This window comes from Rhinolophus sinicus, chromosome 3, assembly GCF_057876585.1.
Source record: "Rhinolophus sinicus isolate RSI-liver-muscle chromosome 3, RSI-T2T, whole genome shotgun sequence".
Lineage (NCBI taxonomy): Eukaryota > Metazoa > Chordata > Mammalia > Chiroptera > Rhinolophidae > Rhinolophus > Rhinolophus sinicus.
The window spans coordinates 138,415,457-138,431,566 of record NC_142503.1 but is presented as its reverse complement, the minus strand read 5'-3'; the positions used below and the strand labels follow the sequence as shown (position 1 = coordinate 138,431,566).

Sequence of the window (16,110 nt, the reverse complement as noted above, 5' to 3'; positions counted from 1 at the left end):
TCTGGAAGTTCACATGAGAGAATGATCAAATCTATCACAAAACAGCCATCTTCAAAAGAAAAATTCCATTTAAAAAAGGGGTGTGTGTGTAGCACATGTCATTTAAGGACAGTAAGATGAGATCACAGATCAGGATTAAAGTAAGTAACTTTAATAGTGTTAGTTTCAAATACTAATACTATTTGAAATAGGTTTTCAAATAACTACACTTTTCTAAAAAATAATACTCTACTTTTTAACTCTTAGTGAATACTCACTGTATTCCAGCTTTTTTCTCTTCTTTTTCTCTTTCAATTGTTCTTCCTCCTCTCTGACTCCTTCTTCTTCTTCTCTCTGCTCCTCTCCCAAAGCATAACATGCTACATCACGATGACTGGCCTTCCTTTGGAATTGCTTAGTTTTTGATCCCACTTTAACAAGTACAACTTTTCTTTTCAAACAAGTGCAGCCAAACATGCAGTCTGGTCGGCGGCAGTGAGCAGGCTGGCGCTTCTCCAAAGCTAGACTGGAACACACGCAACCCAACCGACAGAAGTCGTTGTTGCACGGAGGGGCTCGTTTCCTTATGATTGTGTGGATGGGTTTAGTTTTGAGAGATGCCTAAAGTCAAAGCAAAAAACTGTAAATCTACTAAATCATCCCCAAACACCACCACCAACTCACTGTCACATGTTGGTCTTCCTTCTTCTCTTAGCACTCAGTACTAACAACACAAGATTAAGACAGATTCAAAGGACAGAAAATGAATATAACCAGGACTTTGAGCAATCCCTCACTCAAATGCATAGCAGACAAGAGAATAAAAATTTTAATTAATTATAAGCCAAAATATCAACAAGGATAAATTTATTCTCATTAGAAATCACACATAATGTTCTAGGGCAGGGATTGACAACTTAAGGCCCAAGAACCAAATCCAGTCAGTTTCATAAAGTTCCACTGGACCACAGCCAGCTTCATTCATTTACATCATGTGTATGGCATTACAACAGCAGGATTGAGAAACTGCAACAGAGAGTGCATGGCCCGCAAAGCCTAAAATAGTTACTGTTTGTTTTACAGAAACTGTTTGCTGACTCCTGCTTTATGGTAATTGATAAGAAGGGAATAACAACAAATGTGCATAAAAGTCTTTAGGAATGATTAATAAAAGACACATTCTGTATTTAGTCCCAACATCTAATGATCTTCAGCTCTAGAATTTAGTCACAGAATTAAAAAATGGAAGGTATAGAAATTTCCTTACAAGAAAATTATCCACATTTTGTTGTGTCACTTCACATGCACCAGAGGCTAAGTAGGTGAATCAATAATAAATGAAACTTCTTAATATAAAATTTTTAAAAAGACAAAAGCTTTTCTCCATAGGTTTATGATTTTTTTTGGATTGGGGGGTTTAGTACCTTTTAAGCAGAATTTTCAAAGCTGTTTTAATAAAATGAGCAAATGTACTTGCCCATATACTGGAGAATGAAATTAGAGATGTTCAGAATGACCATACAGAAGAGGAACATTATTCAAAAGCACAGTTGTACTGTTTCTCCTCTGCTGGCAGGAGGGATCTACACTTGGGTGTCTAGCAACTGAGAAAGAACAAATGTGGAAGACATCTCCTTAGTTGTCACAAAGGTAACTAAATGCCCACTCCTCCTGCCAGAAAGCACCATTCCAATTTCCCCTCACCAAACGAATTCTTTCTAACCAGGAACTAAGATGCTTCTGGAAAACAACAGATACTTACTTGAGCAGTAAGGAGAGTTGTTAAGGATACATCTGCTCGCTCTTCAGTGATATAGGTCCTCGGTTTTCCTTCCCAAAGTGCACAGTCTTCCAGGTCCATGAGCTTCACTTGAGATTTAGACAAGCCTGGAGGGCGGGTTCCCTGCTGTTGCTGCTGCTGCTGGTGTGCCTGGCGCAAACTAATTTGCTTTGGGAATGTATTTTCATCTAAAGTTGGCACGACAAAGTTATTCACCTGATTTTCAGAGATGGTGCTTGAAGAAGTCTTGGTAACCTTATCTCCTGGAACCGTATGCGTGTGTTTCTGCTTTGGTGAAACAGGGTATGGTAAAATGGATTTATAAGATGATTTAGTTCGGCCACCGAAAGTTGCCTGTTTGTTTTGAGACTTTGCCTTTCGAGAGGCAGAGGGTACAGAATGAGGCTTCAAAGAGTAAGAGGTAGAAGGGGAAATGGTCGATTGCTTCTTTAGTACACTATCAAGTGTTCGTACATAGCTGGTACTCTTGGTGGGAAGCTGGTATACTACAGGGGATGTGGGAGCATTGGAAGAGAAACCCATGCTTGTTTCCATCAGCTTGCCTTCATTTTCCAAGTACTCATCTAGCTTATCACTGCAGAAAGCAGAACGGTTTTTCAGTGAACCTTCTGAATTTCCACCTAGAAATAAAGAGATACAGATACTTAAAGAAATCTAAGACAGATCTTTAGAACTCTAGAAAAATACACTAAAAAAGGCCAGGAACATTAAGATAAGCTATTGAATCTTCTAAATTGTCCCTCCTCAGAAAAAAGAAAAAATATAAAACCAAGTAAAGAGATTATATATCATACACTCATTACATTAAAATCCATTATCTAAAATTATCTTACTACATATATTTAGCATTATTTTTGAAAAGTGCTAACAGTAATAATTAACAGTAAGAGTTAACAATTTTGACAACTTATGACCTCAGTATAGAGACCACACATAAATAGACACTTAAGAGCAAAAAATATACTTAAATAAGACCTCAATAGAATGCCAAGAGATTACAGTACCTGGACTCTGATACAAAACGCAAGGGAAGAGGGAAGAGTTCAAATAGAGGAGTATAAAATTTAGTTTTTAGGGAACAAAGAAGCAAGTTTAGTAGAGACAAGCATTACACTATTATAACACTGTACAAAGATTCTAAGATGAAAACTATTTTGGACAAAGAGTAAATCTGTCTGGTTAGAGTGTAAACTGCAAACAAGTTCAGTGGGAAAGGAAATGCACTAAGAAAGGAGACAGACAGGTATACAGTCAAAATTCTTGGATTAGAAATCTACTTTGAAGTATAATCAGGAATCATTATACAGCTCTGACGTACACAGTTCTGAAATAATGCTTAAGAATGATGCTTTTTATAACTGTAGGAACAGCAGAAAGGTACAGTTTTAAAAAAGGCTGCAGGGATGGGGGTTATGGGAACACAGAGAATGGACAAAAATCAGCAGGACAATTATTTTCAGTTTATTTTAATGCATGAAAAGATGGAAAAAAACACACAAGACTTACTTTTAACAAAAGGCTGTGGTAACATGTTTCGGAACCTATTTATAATTTTTTAAAAAGCTGATTACCTTCGTTCCGAGATGCAGAAGCGCTATGAAACTTTCCCCTCCATCCCTTGATCTTGGTGAAGTCATTGGTCTTCCCTGTTCTAGAAACAAAGGGAAATCCAGCATCTATAAAAGAAAAAGTAAAAGAGATGACCAAAATCCTGGTAAGCCATATCTAGGATTATGGGCATGGCTTATCTAATTAATTACTAAGACTTCATCTGAAACGTATAAATCATTAAGACTATGCCACTAGATAAAAGATCTACCCTAGACTATCCTAAATTTACTTTGTCTCTAACAAAGGTAGTTTTTTATTTATATCACAAATTTGTTTGACTTCACAATACTACACACTCACCAGGAGAGGCAGGGTTGGTTCCTGTGAGGTTCCAGAAAGGAAAGCTAGTGGCTGGAGCCAAAGGTAGCTGTACTCCCAAGTATTTAAGATCAATGCTCATTGTTGGATCCACTGAATTCAATTTTAAGCCCACTACAAGAAAAAAGGACCACAGATCATATTGGGGTTTTTTAACCTTTGGTTGGGGGTGGGGAGATAATAAAGGAGACAGTGGAGAGCAAAACTGATGAAATAAAAACTAAAAATGAAAGACAGACTTCAAGGCTGACCCCATGATCATCCCCTCCTGGTATTACACGTGTGTAATCCTCCCTCCTCCACCCTTGAGTGTGGAGGCCTGACTTGTCTCTAAGCAATGGAATATGGCAAAAGGGATGGGATGTGTATGACTATATGTATGTAATAATATAAAAATGAGTGTATCATCCACCTTGCTAGAGCTGCAAGGACAGAAATTCTACCAACAACCTGAGGGAAACTGGAAACAGATCCCTCCCCAGTCAAACCTCTAACAAGAAACCAGGACTGACATCTTGATTGCAGCCTTGTGAGACCCTAAGCAGAGGACCTAGTTAAGCCATGCCCAGACTCCTGACCCACAGAAACTAAGAGACAATAAATGTGTTATTTTTAAGGTGCTAAGTTTGTGGTAATTTACTAAATAATAGATAATATATAAATATAGAAACAGATCTTTTGTGCTTTAACCGTTTGGGGTCCACAGACTTTCTAGGACTCTAATACAAACTTGCCATAGATTGAGCTTATACCCTGCTTATGGTTAATTCTCTCGTTATTAGTAATGATATTTATAGTTAATTGAGCCTATAAATGACTTATTTGTAGGTTAAGAGGCAATCTTACAGGAAAGTATTTATTTTACATATACTTTTAATTTGTTTTCTGCTTAACATTCTATTAGGTTGGTGCAAAAGTAATTGTGGTTTAAAATCTTGAAAATAATTGCAAACGCTGCAATTACTTTTGCACCAACCTAATACATCTGAGATTTTTCTGCGTAGACAGATTTATTTCTAGATCATTTATTTTCACTTTTGTACACTATTCCAGATTATAAACATACTCCAATTTATTCACCCTTCTTCTATTGAAGAGAATTAGTTGTTTCCCATTTTTAACTATTACAATCAATGCTGCAGTATAGTTGTACATTTTGTACAAGGATGTACATAACACATGTGACCATGTGTGACAGCTTTCTCTAACATATTTAGCTTTTCCTCACGGCACCTACCCAAAAGTGGAATTGCTATGTAACAGAGTATGTTCATCTTTCAACCGTATTGGAAGTTCTGTTTGACATATTTGTGGCTGCCCAAAATATTCTGAACACCCTTCCTATATAGCGGTTACTTTTCCCCATTATAATTCCTACCTCTTCAAGGCGAGTTTTAGAAAAATTCTCCAACTTCTCTTGCAGTTTATGTGCAGACATGTGACATGGGTTTTGCCAATCAGATGCATCCGTGAAGGACTCCAATTTAGAAGACAGCACCATGAGAACAGGAATACTATACAGGATTATGTAAATGATGGTGACAGCATTTGGCCAAAGAATGAGCTTTTAGAGCTAAATGTAACCAAGGTCCTAGCTACAGTGTGCTGTGCTCAGTGTCCACATGAACAAAGGTGGTGACTGTCCAAAGAGCAGTGCACGTATGAGCAGTGTGGGAATGTAATTTGGGCATTTTTCCTAACTGTATCCTCCTTCCGTCTGTTCTCTGGCCTTTCAGGAGACTGTAAGTCATCTGATATTCTTTAATAAATTCATATTGTATTTCATCTGTAAAGTGCATTCTGATGTTTGCAACTAGGAATTCTAACTGAAAGTTATTCTGAACTCTGCTTACAGGGGGGGCACACAAGAAAATGATAATTATATAACACATTGGGATAATCATGGGGCAACTTGTAGCTGGAGGCCACCAGCTCTACAGTTAGTGATTTCCCTTGGTCTTGCCTGGCCACTCTGAGGAGATCAGTATCTCCAGAGCATACCTGTCACACAATCACTGACCACCAGGTCCGACAATGCACGAGTTGGGAGTCTGTGCTCTAGGTATATTACCAAATTGCTTTCAATTTATACTCCCTCCCGTACGGCATGAGGGTTTGTGCTGATACACATTCTCTCCAATATTTGATATCACTGGACTTTTAATAAAAATTGTTCCAATCTTATTGGTATAAATTTATATTCTATTGTTCTTAAATTTGCATTTTTCTGTTACTAGTGACAATCTTCTAATTTGGATTTCCTCATTTGTGAATTACTGGCTTTATATTATTGAGTGACAAAGTATTTAACTTAAATTTTAACATAACTGAAGCCAAAAGAAGTTCAAGGTATTAAGTATCATAGTAATAACCATTAAAACTCACAGGTACAGGTTTCCAATAAAAAACTTAAATAGTGCCAGTTTCCTAAAAGGTGATGACATTTGGTAAATTATGAGCTACAAATTCTTATGGCTCATTTTTGTAGCCTCCACATAGAAATTATCTGAACAAAAGATGGCTATTCTGTTTTAGTTTGCAATTCTAGTTCTTTAAAATAAATATTTTTATTTTCTCATTTTTATTTTATTTCATCACATGCGATTAAAACTAACATCAATAAAACATTCTTTCCTCATGTTTCCAATCGACTGGGGAGAAAATAAGATTATGACTCAAAACAACTTGTTTCTAATCTTCTCTCTGAGCTTCTCTTAGCTTTAGATTCCTCATCAGTAAAATAAATATTAATCCATCACATTTTATGTTTTAAGAATTTACTATACCTTTTCTATGAAACACTCTGTAATACAGATGGTGATAGAGACAAAAGACATTTCCCAGACCTCAAGGAGCTTTGTTATTGTTTTCCCAAATGACTCAATGGTAGTTACATTAGAGTAAATAAGTCCTATGACAGGTAAGCAAAAAAAAAATGATACTCGAAAAGCCCTAGGGAATCTGGTATAACTTTATAGAGTCAGAATACTTAGGAATTAATTAGGAAAGGTGGGGAGGGAGAGCAAAGTGAAACCAGAAAACAAGACAGTGCAGAAATTCAAGTGAGAACTGAATCCTAAACAAAGGATAAAATGCAATACTTGCAGTGCTTTCAGGAGAAAAAAATAAAAACAAAAAACAACTCTAATATTATTATTAACAAAACCTACCACAACAGCCAACTATAGAGAAGACAGACAGGAATTAAGTTGTTAAAAATGTACCCATACGACCAAGTTTGTAGACATGCAAAAATCTAGAACCATACAATCAAATTTAGAGACTGTTTTTCCTACATATTTTCTTGTCTGTATTTACTTGTATTTTGGACTTCCACCTTCCCCAAAAGTGATATCGAGTCCCAAAACCAATAAAAAGACCAAACTTATTTTAAATATACATATTAATTTTTAAAAGCCCTAAAAGTAGGGGTCAATGGCACATAAACATTCTTCAAAGTAATTCCTTATTCCTAATTAGCTTATCTAGACTATTCTGAAATGTTTGCCCTGCAAGAAAATCCTTCCCCAAGTTAGATACATGAGATCTAGACTTAGTTGGTTTCATATGAATGAATTTAGCTTCCATAAAATTAGATAGTTAAATAATTCATAGAAAGCATATCCAAAAAATAAACATAATCCTTTCCAGTTGACAGTTTAAACAAAATTATACTCCTAAATGTTTTTGCCTTTTCACCATATTAGAAGATATTTTCTAGAACATATACGTATATCACACCATTGCAAAAAAGACCCGTAAAGATAGAACTCAAAAAAAATAACCTTTAGATTTAAAGTCAGCTAAGATAATAAACTCCAGCAAAAAAATGCCTGCCTCTAGCTAAACCCAATGAAACATAAAGTATCCACAAAAACACACTCAAGAATAAACATCTATGTAACTAGCCAACATAGAACAGAAAAGCTGATGTATATGTGGAAAAACTCCAGCTAACTATTGATTTAACACTACACACATTTTTTAGATAATTAAAAAGGAAGAGGCAGAGAGCCCTGGAGAGACTGTCATAAAGAAATTTAACACTAAAACTGACGAGTCCATATTAATATAAATGAATGACTGAATAAACAAATGGAGGAAAAAAGACAAATCTCTTAGTGACAAATCATGTTGATAATAAGTAGCCTTGAGATAATGAGATGAGAATAGTTCTTTTTTCTGTGGTCTTCCTCCCACAAACATATAATCCCAGTCTAACCATGAAACATCAAACAAATCCCAACCGAGGGACATTTACAAAATACCTGACCAGTACTCAAAATTGTCAAGGTCATTAAAAACAAAGAAAGTCTGAGAAACTATCTCAGACAAGAGGATCCTAAGGAGACATGACTACTAAATGTTATGTGATTTCCTAAATGGGAACATGGAACAGAAAGAGGTAACTAAGAAAATACGAATAAAACATAAACTTTAGTTAATAATATATTAACACTGGTTCACTAACTGCAACAAATGTACTCCACTATTAGATGTTAATAATAGGAGAAACTGTGTATAGAATAAATGAGAACGCCTGTATTATTTTCCCAATTTTTCTGCAAATCTGGTCTTTGAAGATAATAAAACTTACCTAAAGTTAAAAGGTTTATTTAAAAACTGACATTGGGCCGGCCCGGTGGCTCAGGCGGTTAGAGCTCCATGCTCCTATCTCCAAAGGCTGCCGGTTCGATTCCCACATGGGCCAGTGGGCTCTCAACCACAAGGTTGCCAGTTCAATTCCTCGAGTCCCCCAAGGGATGGTGGGCTCCGCCCCCTGCAACTAAGATTGAACACGGGACCTTGAGCTGAGCTGCCTCCCGGATGGCTCAGTTGGTTGGAGCGCATCCTCTCAACCACAAGGTTGCCAGTTCGATTCCTCGAGTCCCGCAAGGGATGGAGGGCAGCGCCCCCTGAAACTAAGATTGAACACAGCACCTTGAGCTGAGCTGCCGCTGAGTTCCCAAATGGCTCAGTTGGCTGGAGTGCATCCTCTCCAACCACAAGGTTGACGGTTCGACTCCTGCAAGGGATGGTGGGCTGTGCCCCCTGCAACTAGAAATAGCAACTGGACCTGGAGCTGAGCTGCGCCCTCCACAACTAAGATTGAAAGGACAACAACTTGACTTGGGGGAAAAAAAAAAAAGGCCTGGAAGTATACACTGTTTCCCAAAAAAGTCCTTCCTGTTCCCCTTCCCCAATAAAATCTTTAAAAAAAAAACTAAAAAAAAACCTGACATAGACTTGACTTGGTAGCAATGAAGTAGAAAGGCTTTTAGAAAAGTACCTTTAAAGTTCAAAAACAGATGATAATTTCAGATGGATAGACTTAGAAAATAAATCAGTTTGGAAGTAGTAAAGACCGTACAGAAGATACAACAATATAGTACTGTGGAAAACAAAATGAAGAACCTTATTTTATTTTAGCAACAAAACTATCACCACCAACAATTAAAACATTTTCCCTGGCTTAATTAACATTTTTTTTTCACAATTTCAAAGTAAGCTCTAAAAGCTTTTCAAGTTTTTCAAGCTTTTTTCAACTCAAAAATATTTTAAGTACTTATTTTCTAAAGAATAATAAAACGCTACAGCTAATATAAAGATAAATATGACATTATTGAATTGAAATTTAACAAATTACTTCAAGCATCAATTTTTAGACAGGGATCTGCAAGAATATTATCTTCAAAGACCAAGTTGGTATTACTCAATTACTATAAAAAATTTAGCTAAATTAACTTATTCTTTTGAAGTTGTAAGTCTTAAAAAGTTAAGGTTTGGGAGAAGGGGGTGACATCCGCCAAAATAAAATAGAGGAAAAAAATCCAAAATAGAACTCTACCTCACACCTTATGAAAAGTAAGTGCCATATATGGATTACAGATTCAACTGTTTAAAAACTATAAAAACTATGCAAGAATGCAGTTGAATTAATCTTAACAACATGAGGATTAAGTAAAACATGACAGCAAATGCAGACTCTGTATAGCAGGTGAAAACGGATGGCTCACACACGTTTTGTTTGGTTCATTGTTTTTAAAGCTTTGCCCAAATAACTTGTATCAGCTGCTACCACTTAAAAGTTGAGAGACATTACATAAAAATACTGACTTCAGCCTCTACTGAACAATTGAAATTTCTGAAAATACTGGGCCCACATTCCCATATGACAATTCACCAATGTGGCTGCCCCTTTAAAAAGGCACCTGTGCTCCAGCCCGCCCGAGTACAACCCATCCACAAATTCAGGCTAATTTCACTTTATTTATGTTTCCTACTTAGTCTTCATAAGCATTTGACTTTGAAGCTCCATTACACAAAGGGAAAAATCACAAATTTGACTAAAATGTCTATAAAGGAAAAAACTCAAACTTTAGCCAACCAGAAAATAATAGGCAAACAAACCAGAGCAAAGGCACTAGCAGGGATAGCTGAATATATTTAACTTTATAACTAAGACTAAAGCAAATTGGGGATGAGGTTGAAAGAACACAATATGTTACAATATTTATACATTACCAGAGTACGTAACTAACAAAAAAATGGAAGTAGGAGTGGGAAAAAGATAAAGGATACGTTAACTGATAGGGGAAGAGAACATTATTTAAACAAAATAGAAATGAAAGCTGACAATAAATGATAGCAAATGTTATCACCAGCAAGATTAATATGATGTGACTGTGACTGTCCATTACAATCCACAGTAGCCAGTCCTCATCACACTAGTGAGATTTGTATACTCTAGGATCACACTGTCCAACAAAAGTGGGCTCACATTAAAGCAAAAGTGCTCCAACTATTACAATTTGACTTAGAAATTGATTATTTTATAAATCAACCTTTTGTTTATTATATAATGCTTTAACTCTCATATAAATGATCTACTATATAAATCAGCTAGACAATCCTTTGAAAAGAAAACTGACTATCAAAACTCAATAAATTACTCCAAGAAGCACACCTAAAATCAAAGATATAAGAAACTAAAAATTGGGACACGGCTTACAATCTTTTATTTACAGCACAAACGGGAAAATCAGTGGTTATTATAATAGCAATAAGTACAGATTTCACTGTTTTTTAAAAAAAGGACTAAGCAATGTAATTAAAGCCAAGATAATCTATTATAACAAAATAAGAGATAATGAAAAATTTAAAGTAAATCCCAAGCAATACATAAAATGTTTACAGCCACAAAACGAGAAAGAAAACTACTCTTCCATTTATACATCTAAATATATTACTAAGTATGTAAGTAGGAAGGACGCTCCCCAATCCCCCCGCCCCAAAACAAAGGCCACAGAAACAAAAAGCAACCAAAATTTAAAAGATGAGAAATGGGGTGGGAGGGAAATGATGTGTTATAAGAAAGTGAAGAAAAGAGAAAAAAACACCACTTTCTTATCATACTTTTTTTTTAATGCATAAGATAGATATTATGCTTCACAAGCATAAGACAATATCTTCAGAATAGTTTCTCTTAGGGTAAAAAAGACCTAGACATGTTTTTAGTGAAGGGGGGAAAATCATGGACGGAAAGAAAAGAAAAATACAAGGTGAAAGAGGCACTGAAAGAAATGAAACAGAAAAAGGAGATAAAGGAAGTGGGTAGGAGGGAGAAAAGAGTGAAAGAGTAAGAGAACAAAATTTTACAATTGGCTTGCATATATATATTTTTTTTTAGAGAATATTACCTTCTTGAAGACCAGGATGTATCACCTGCTTGTGTCGCAAGGCCTTCAAATCTTCTATTAATTCCTTTTCCAACTGGGAAATTCTTGCTCTGCAACCTACTCAGAAGACAAAAAATGATAAAATAGTGTATATACTACAGAAAAATGAACACTGCATCTTCCACATCTAGAAGCCAACCCCAATATCTCTTTTTATATCATTATATAATACCTGGGTCATTTGTGGTTGATGACTGAAGATTAGAGGGTTCTTCTGTTGTCCCATCAACTGCATGAATGGCTAGAGCTTCCTATATTAAAAAGAAAAATGTAACTCATATCACTTCTAAAAGTTTAAACATAAATCAAGAGCATTTTTTCTTCTTTTTGATACATTTCAATATTTTCTGAATGCTCTACATCAGAAAGGAAGAAAGCAAAAAATCTGCATATAATATACTCAACTAACTGATCTAAAACTATATTTATGCCAATTTGCAGAACGATTTCTTAAAGCCCATGTAAAGACAGCTTAACTCAAGACAGCTTACACAATTAACAAGAAGGGCAGAAAAGACCAGATAGAAAGAATTCAACCTCTATGTAGCCAATTCAGAACTATAAACTAGGCTTCTATAAAAATCTAAAAGAAAAACAATCTAGTTGAAGAATTGGAGTAAAATAAACTATCGATGTGTAAGACAGCACAATAAATAAGACTATTAACATTTGGTTCTCCAATGGTACTCTGCTATTGCTGACAAAGATCAGGTGATACTAACCAAAAGTCAGTAAATTTTTCATCTATTTATGTCTTTTTAAAGTCTATAATAATGAAAATGCCAGTAAGATCTGAAGATTTTTTAGATTCCAGCTACACAATGCAAAAAACTCATGAACTGAGATCATAGCAGACATAATTTTTCAAACAAAATATCTTAAGTGATGCCTATTAACTAAACCAAATATTTGGGAGCTACTCAACTCCCCATGCACAACCCCTCACGTAATGGATGCATTCACACAAAATAGATTCTAAGTGAGTTATCAGTCAGCATACAATTCAAGAATGACTATTTGGCCTTAGAAACAATGCTGAAATGACAATCTTACCTTCGATTCAAAGGAAACAAAGAGAACACCATCCACGTCTTCCAGATCAGGCTTCACATCTGGAAAGGTACTCCCATGGCCCATAGGAGTGTTCTTTGTAGCAGTTAGAGATTTTCCTGTGTTTTTAGGTGGTCGCCCTGCCTTAGAGAGTTTCAATTTTCGTGGCCTTCCTCTTTTTCCAGTGACACTTGGAGGGGCATTTTGATTAGTATTCACAGTCTTGGAGGCTGTTGAAATCTTAAGCATAGCTGTTCTCTTTCTGCCCAAGTCCTCTTTTCCTAAAAATGAGTCCCCAACTGAACTCTTCGAATTGTCAAGTATTCTTTCTGTATTAATGATGTCAGAGATATCAGGATATTTCCACTGAGGCTCTTTAAGTAAGGGATATTTCTGGACTAATCTCAGATCCGGCGAATGTTTTCTAAGACCATTTTCTGACTCCTTGCCTAAGCAGAAGTCAGTCTCATTGGAATTTTCAATATACGCAGGCAAGTAGTCTAATTCTGTCAACACAGATTTCTCCTTCCGAGACGTGGCAAGCATGTTATCAGGGAGCTCAGAAATCTTCACTGTGCTTTTGGTGACAGCACAGGGCTCCAGATAGACTACTGGCATCTTTCCAGCATCTAACTTGAACATTTTAGCTTTAGCAACACCTGATGGGCTATTTGGTAGCCATTCAGAAGACGAATGGTCAGCTTCGAGGTTATCAACTTTATTGTGCCTCTTTAGCTGTTTCTCTAGTATGGGGTCATCATCACTGTTCGAGTATACATCTGTTTCCTCATCTGTCTCTTCCTGTTTCACAGTGACCCCTTCTGGGAACTCACCAAGTTCATAGTCATATTCATCTAGAGGCTCCTCTTTAATGACAACATTGAAGGCTCCATTCGGATCTAACGGTGATGTTACATGGGAGCTGTCTTCAAAATTGTTGGTAACAAGTCTGGAGAGACAGGGGAGGGAGAGTTAAAAAGGACAGGACTTTCCATAAATAAGACTCAGGAAGGAAAAACAAAAAAGATTTTTGGAAACCAAGTGACATCAGATTTCATGAGCCATTCCTCATGAAACACTCTGTATAAACATAACAAAAATCTCAAAAGCAGTTTAACATCACATTTTTAAATTTCCCTCAATTTTTGTGAGAAATTGACAGAGTCATAAAGAGTAAATTTTAACAAGTAACTCTCTTATCACTGAGTCAAAAAGCATGTTATAACACTTATTTTTCTAATGAACTCAATTTTGAAAGTCAGCTGGCACGAACCCAAAATCAAACTCTAGAAACCCATACACGGATTAACAATTGACAATAAAAGCAAACAAATGTCAATTACAATTAAGAATTGCAATACAAATCAGGCAGGGCCTTTTCAAACTGCCTGATTTTTTTTTAAGACAAAATTCATCTTCATATAATGTAACACTTTAAGCACTGAAAAATGTACAACCTACTAGTAGTTTTTAGTATATTCACCACGTTACTGCCAGATGATTTTTTTTAACTTTAAAACTGAAGTCACTTTCACTACAAAGAATCTACCAATTCTTCCAAAATAAAAAGGTAGGGTAATTGAAAGCAAGTACATATGACCCAGGTAGATTCAGTGTTCATAATTCTTAAAAAAAACAAAACACTTTTTTTTAGTTTCCCCATCCTCCCAATTAACCATTGAAAGCACATAAACTGCACCAATGTATCTTGAAGATGTGTTAGAACTACTCACTAACCCAATTAAAGTCATTGGTTTGTAAATCTTTCCTTTACCTCAAATATGCACAAGCAACCATTACATCAATGTGTAGTTACTTGTTACAGGTACAACTTACTTAAGATCTTGACCTTAACTCGAAAATCCTTCAATGAAGGACTTTCATTTCCAGTTAGAATGTGGGAGATCACAAAGGCCATCACTTCCTCTGTAACAATGAAAAAACACTAGATAAATTAAAAACCCTATTTTTCTTTAAAGCCATTGAAGACCTCTGGATACAAATAAGTCTAAATGAACTGAATTCCAGAGAGGAACCAGCCTTCTCTAAATGACCACAGATTGCTACTGCTTTCAACCCTGAGTAGCATTTACACTGCCTGAAGCACCAGTGAACAGAGAAAAAAGCAGCTAGCTATAGGGAAAGGATCTTTGCTGGGACCCAGAGAAACCAGTTAAAATTTTCAATGCCTAAGTGCGGGCAGACTAGAATCTGAGACTCCAAATAGAAAACTAGTCCTCACTCCCACCAATTATCCTCCAAGAGATTTCAGCAAAATAATCAGCAGTGATATAGCAAGACTGGCCCAAAAACAGAGAACTTGTAGTCTCTCCCAGGGCTTAGATCCCAAGGTCCTATTAGAGAGAGGAGTCCAATCCCACCCTTAACATATCTGAAATGCGAGGTGAGCTGAAATTTACTAAAGTAAATCACTAGACTGAAGAACAGAGGAGGGTAAAAAAAAAAAAAGAAAGTGTCAGAGACCTGTGGGACATCAAATAATCTAACATACTAGTAACTGCACTTCCAAAAAGGCAGGAGAAAGGAGAAACATTTGAAGAGAAAATGAACCGAAATATTCCAAAAGTGAAAGTTTTTAACCCACAAATCCAAGATCAGCAAACACCAAGTAGAACAAATACAAAGAAAGTCATACCTAGTCGCACAAAGATCACGCTGCTGAAAATTAAAATCCAGAGAAAAATTTTATAAGCAGTACAGGAAAAAAAAATATTACACTGGAGGAACAACAATAAAAACAACAGACTGACTACTCATTGGAAATAATGTAAGCCAGAAGAGAATGGAATGACACCCATCATAAAGTATTGAAAGAGTTAACCTAACAATGTTCTAGATCTACCAAAAAAAGTCTTCAAGCTGACAACATTTTCAGACAGCTGAGGCAATTCAAATTAGATTGTACAGGAAACACTACCTCCTAAGATCAGAAACAAGACAAGAATGTTAGCTCTCACCACTGCCACTCATTGTACAAGAGGTCCTATTAAGGTGATCAGGCAAGAAAAATAAGTAAGGCATCCAGACTTTAAAGGAAGAAGTGAAATTCTCCATTCATGGATGACGTGATCTTGTATATAGAAAACGCTAAGGAATCCACTAAAAAACTACTAGAACTAATAAATGAGTTTGCAAGATTGCAGGATCCAAAATCGATACACACACAAAAACACTGGATTGCTACACACTAGGAATAAAAGTCAAAAACAAAATCGAGAAAATAATTCCATTTGCACTAGCATCAACAAGAATAAAATACTTAGGAATAAACTAAACCAAAGAAGTGTTAAGACTTGTACACACAAAACTACAAAACACTGTTGAAAAAAATTAAAAATGACTTAAATAAAAGGACCAATACCCCATGTTTACATACTAGAAGACTTAATATTGATAAGACAGCAATACTCCCTGAGAGTGATCTACAGATTCAACACAATCCCTATCAAAACCCACCTGGGATTTTTGTGGAAAATGGCAAGTTGGTCCTATATAATTCATATGGAAATGGAAGAGACCCCCCTCACGTGAAACTTAAAAAAAAAGAGACCCCCAAAAATCGTGAAAAATAAAAATGAAGCTCTCTGAGGA

General features: G+C 35.9%; 1 protein-coding gene across 16 annotated transcripts in view; it reads right to left on the bottom strand.

Annotated features, from left to right (window-relative positions):
- MGA (MAX dimerization protein MGA) overlaps positions 1 to 16,110 on the bottom strand; it is a 132,764-nt gene that overhangs the window by 49,604 nt on the left and 67,050 nt on the right. For all 16 annotated transcript variants that reach the window (XM_019725430.3, XM_019725431.3, XM_019725434.3 and 13 more), the window contains exons 3-9: positions 12,502 to 13,447; positions 11,621 to 11,699; positions 11,410 to 11,505; positions 3,692 to 3,823; positions 3,352 to 3,456; positions 1,742 to 2,400; positions 258 to 600 (exon numbers count right to left, since the gene is read on the bottom strand). In XM_019725430.3, coding sequence (XP_019580989.3) covers positions 258 to 600; positions 1,742 to 2,400; positions 3,352 to 3,456; positions 3,692 to 3,823; positions 11,410 to 11,505; positions 11,621 to 11,699; positions 12,502 to 13,447 — 2,360 coding nt within the window. The remainder of the gene's footprint in view (positions 1 to 257; positions 601 to 1,741; positions 2,401 to 3,351; positions 3,457 to 3,691; positions 3,824 to 11,409; positions 11,506 to 11,620; positions 11,700 to 12,501; positions 13,448 to 16,110) is intronic.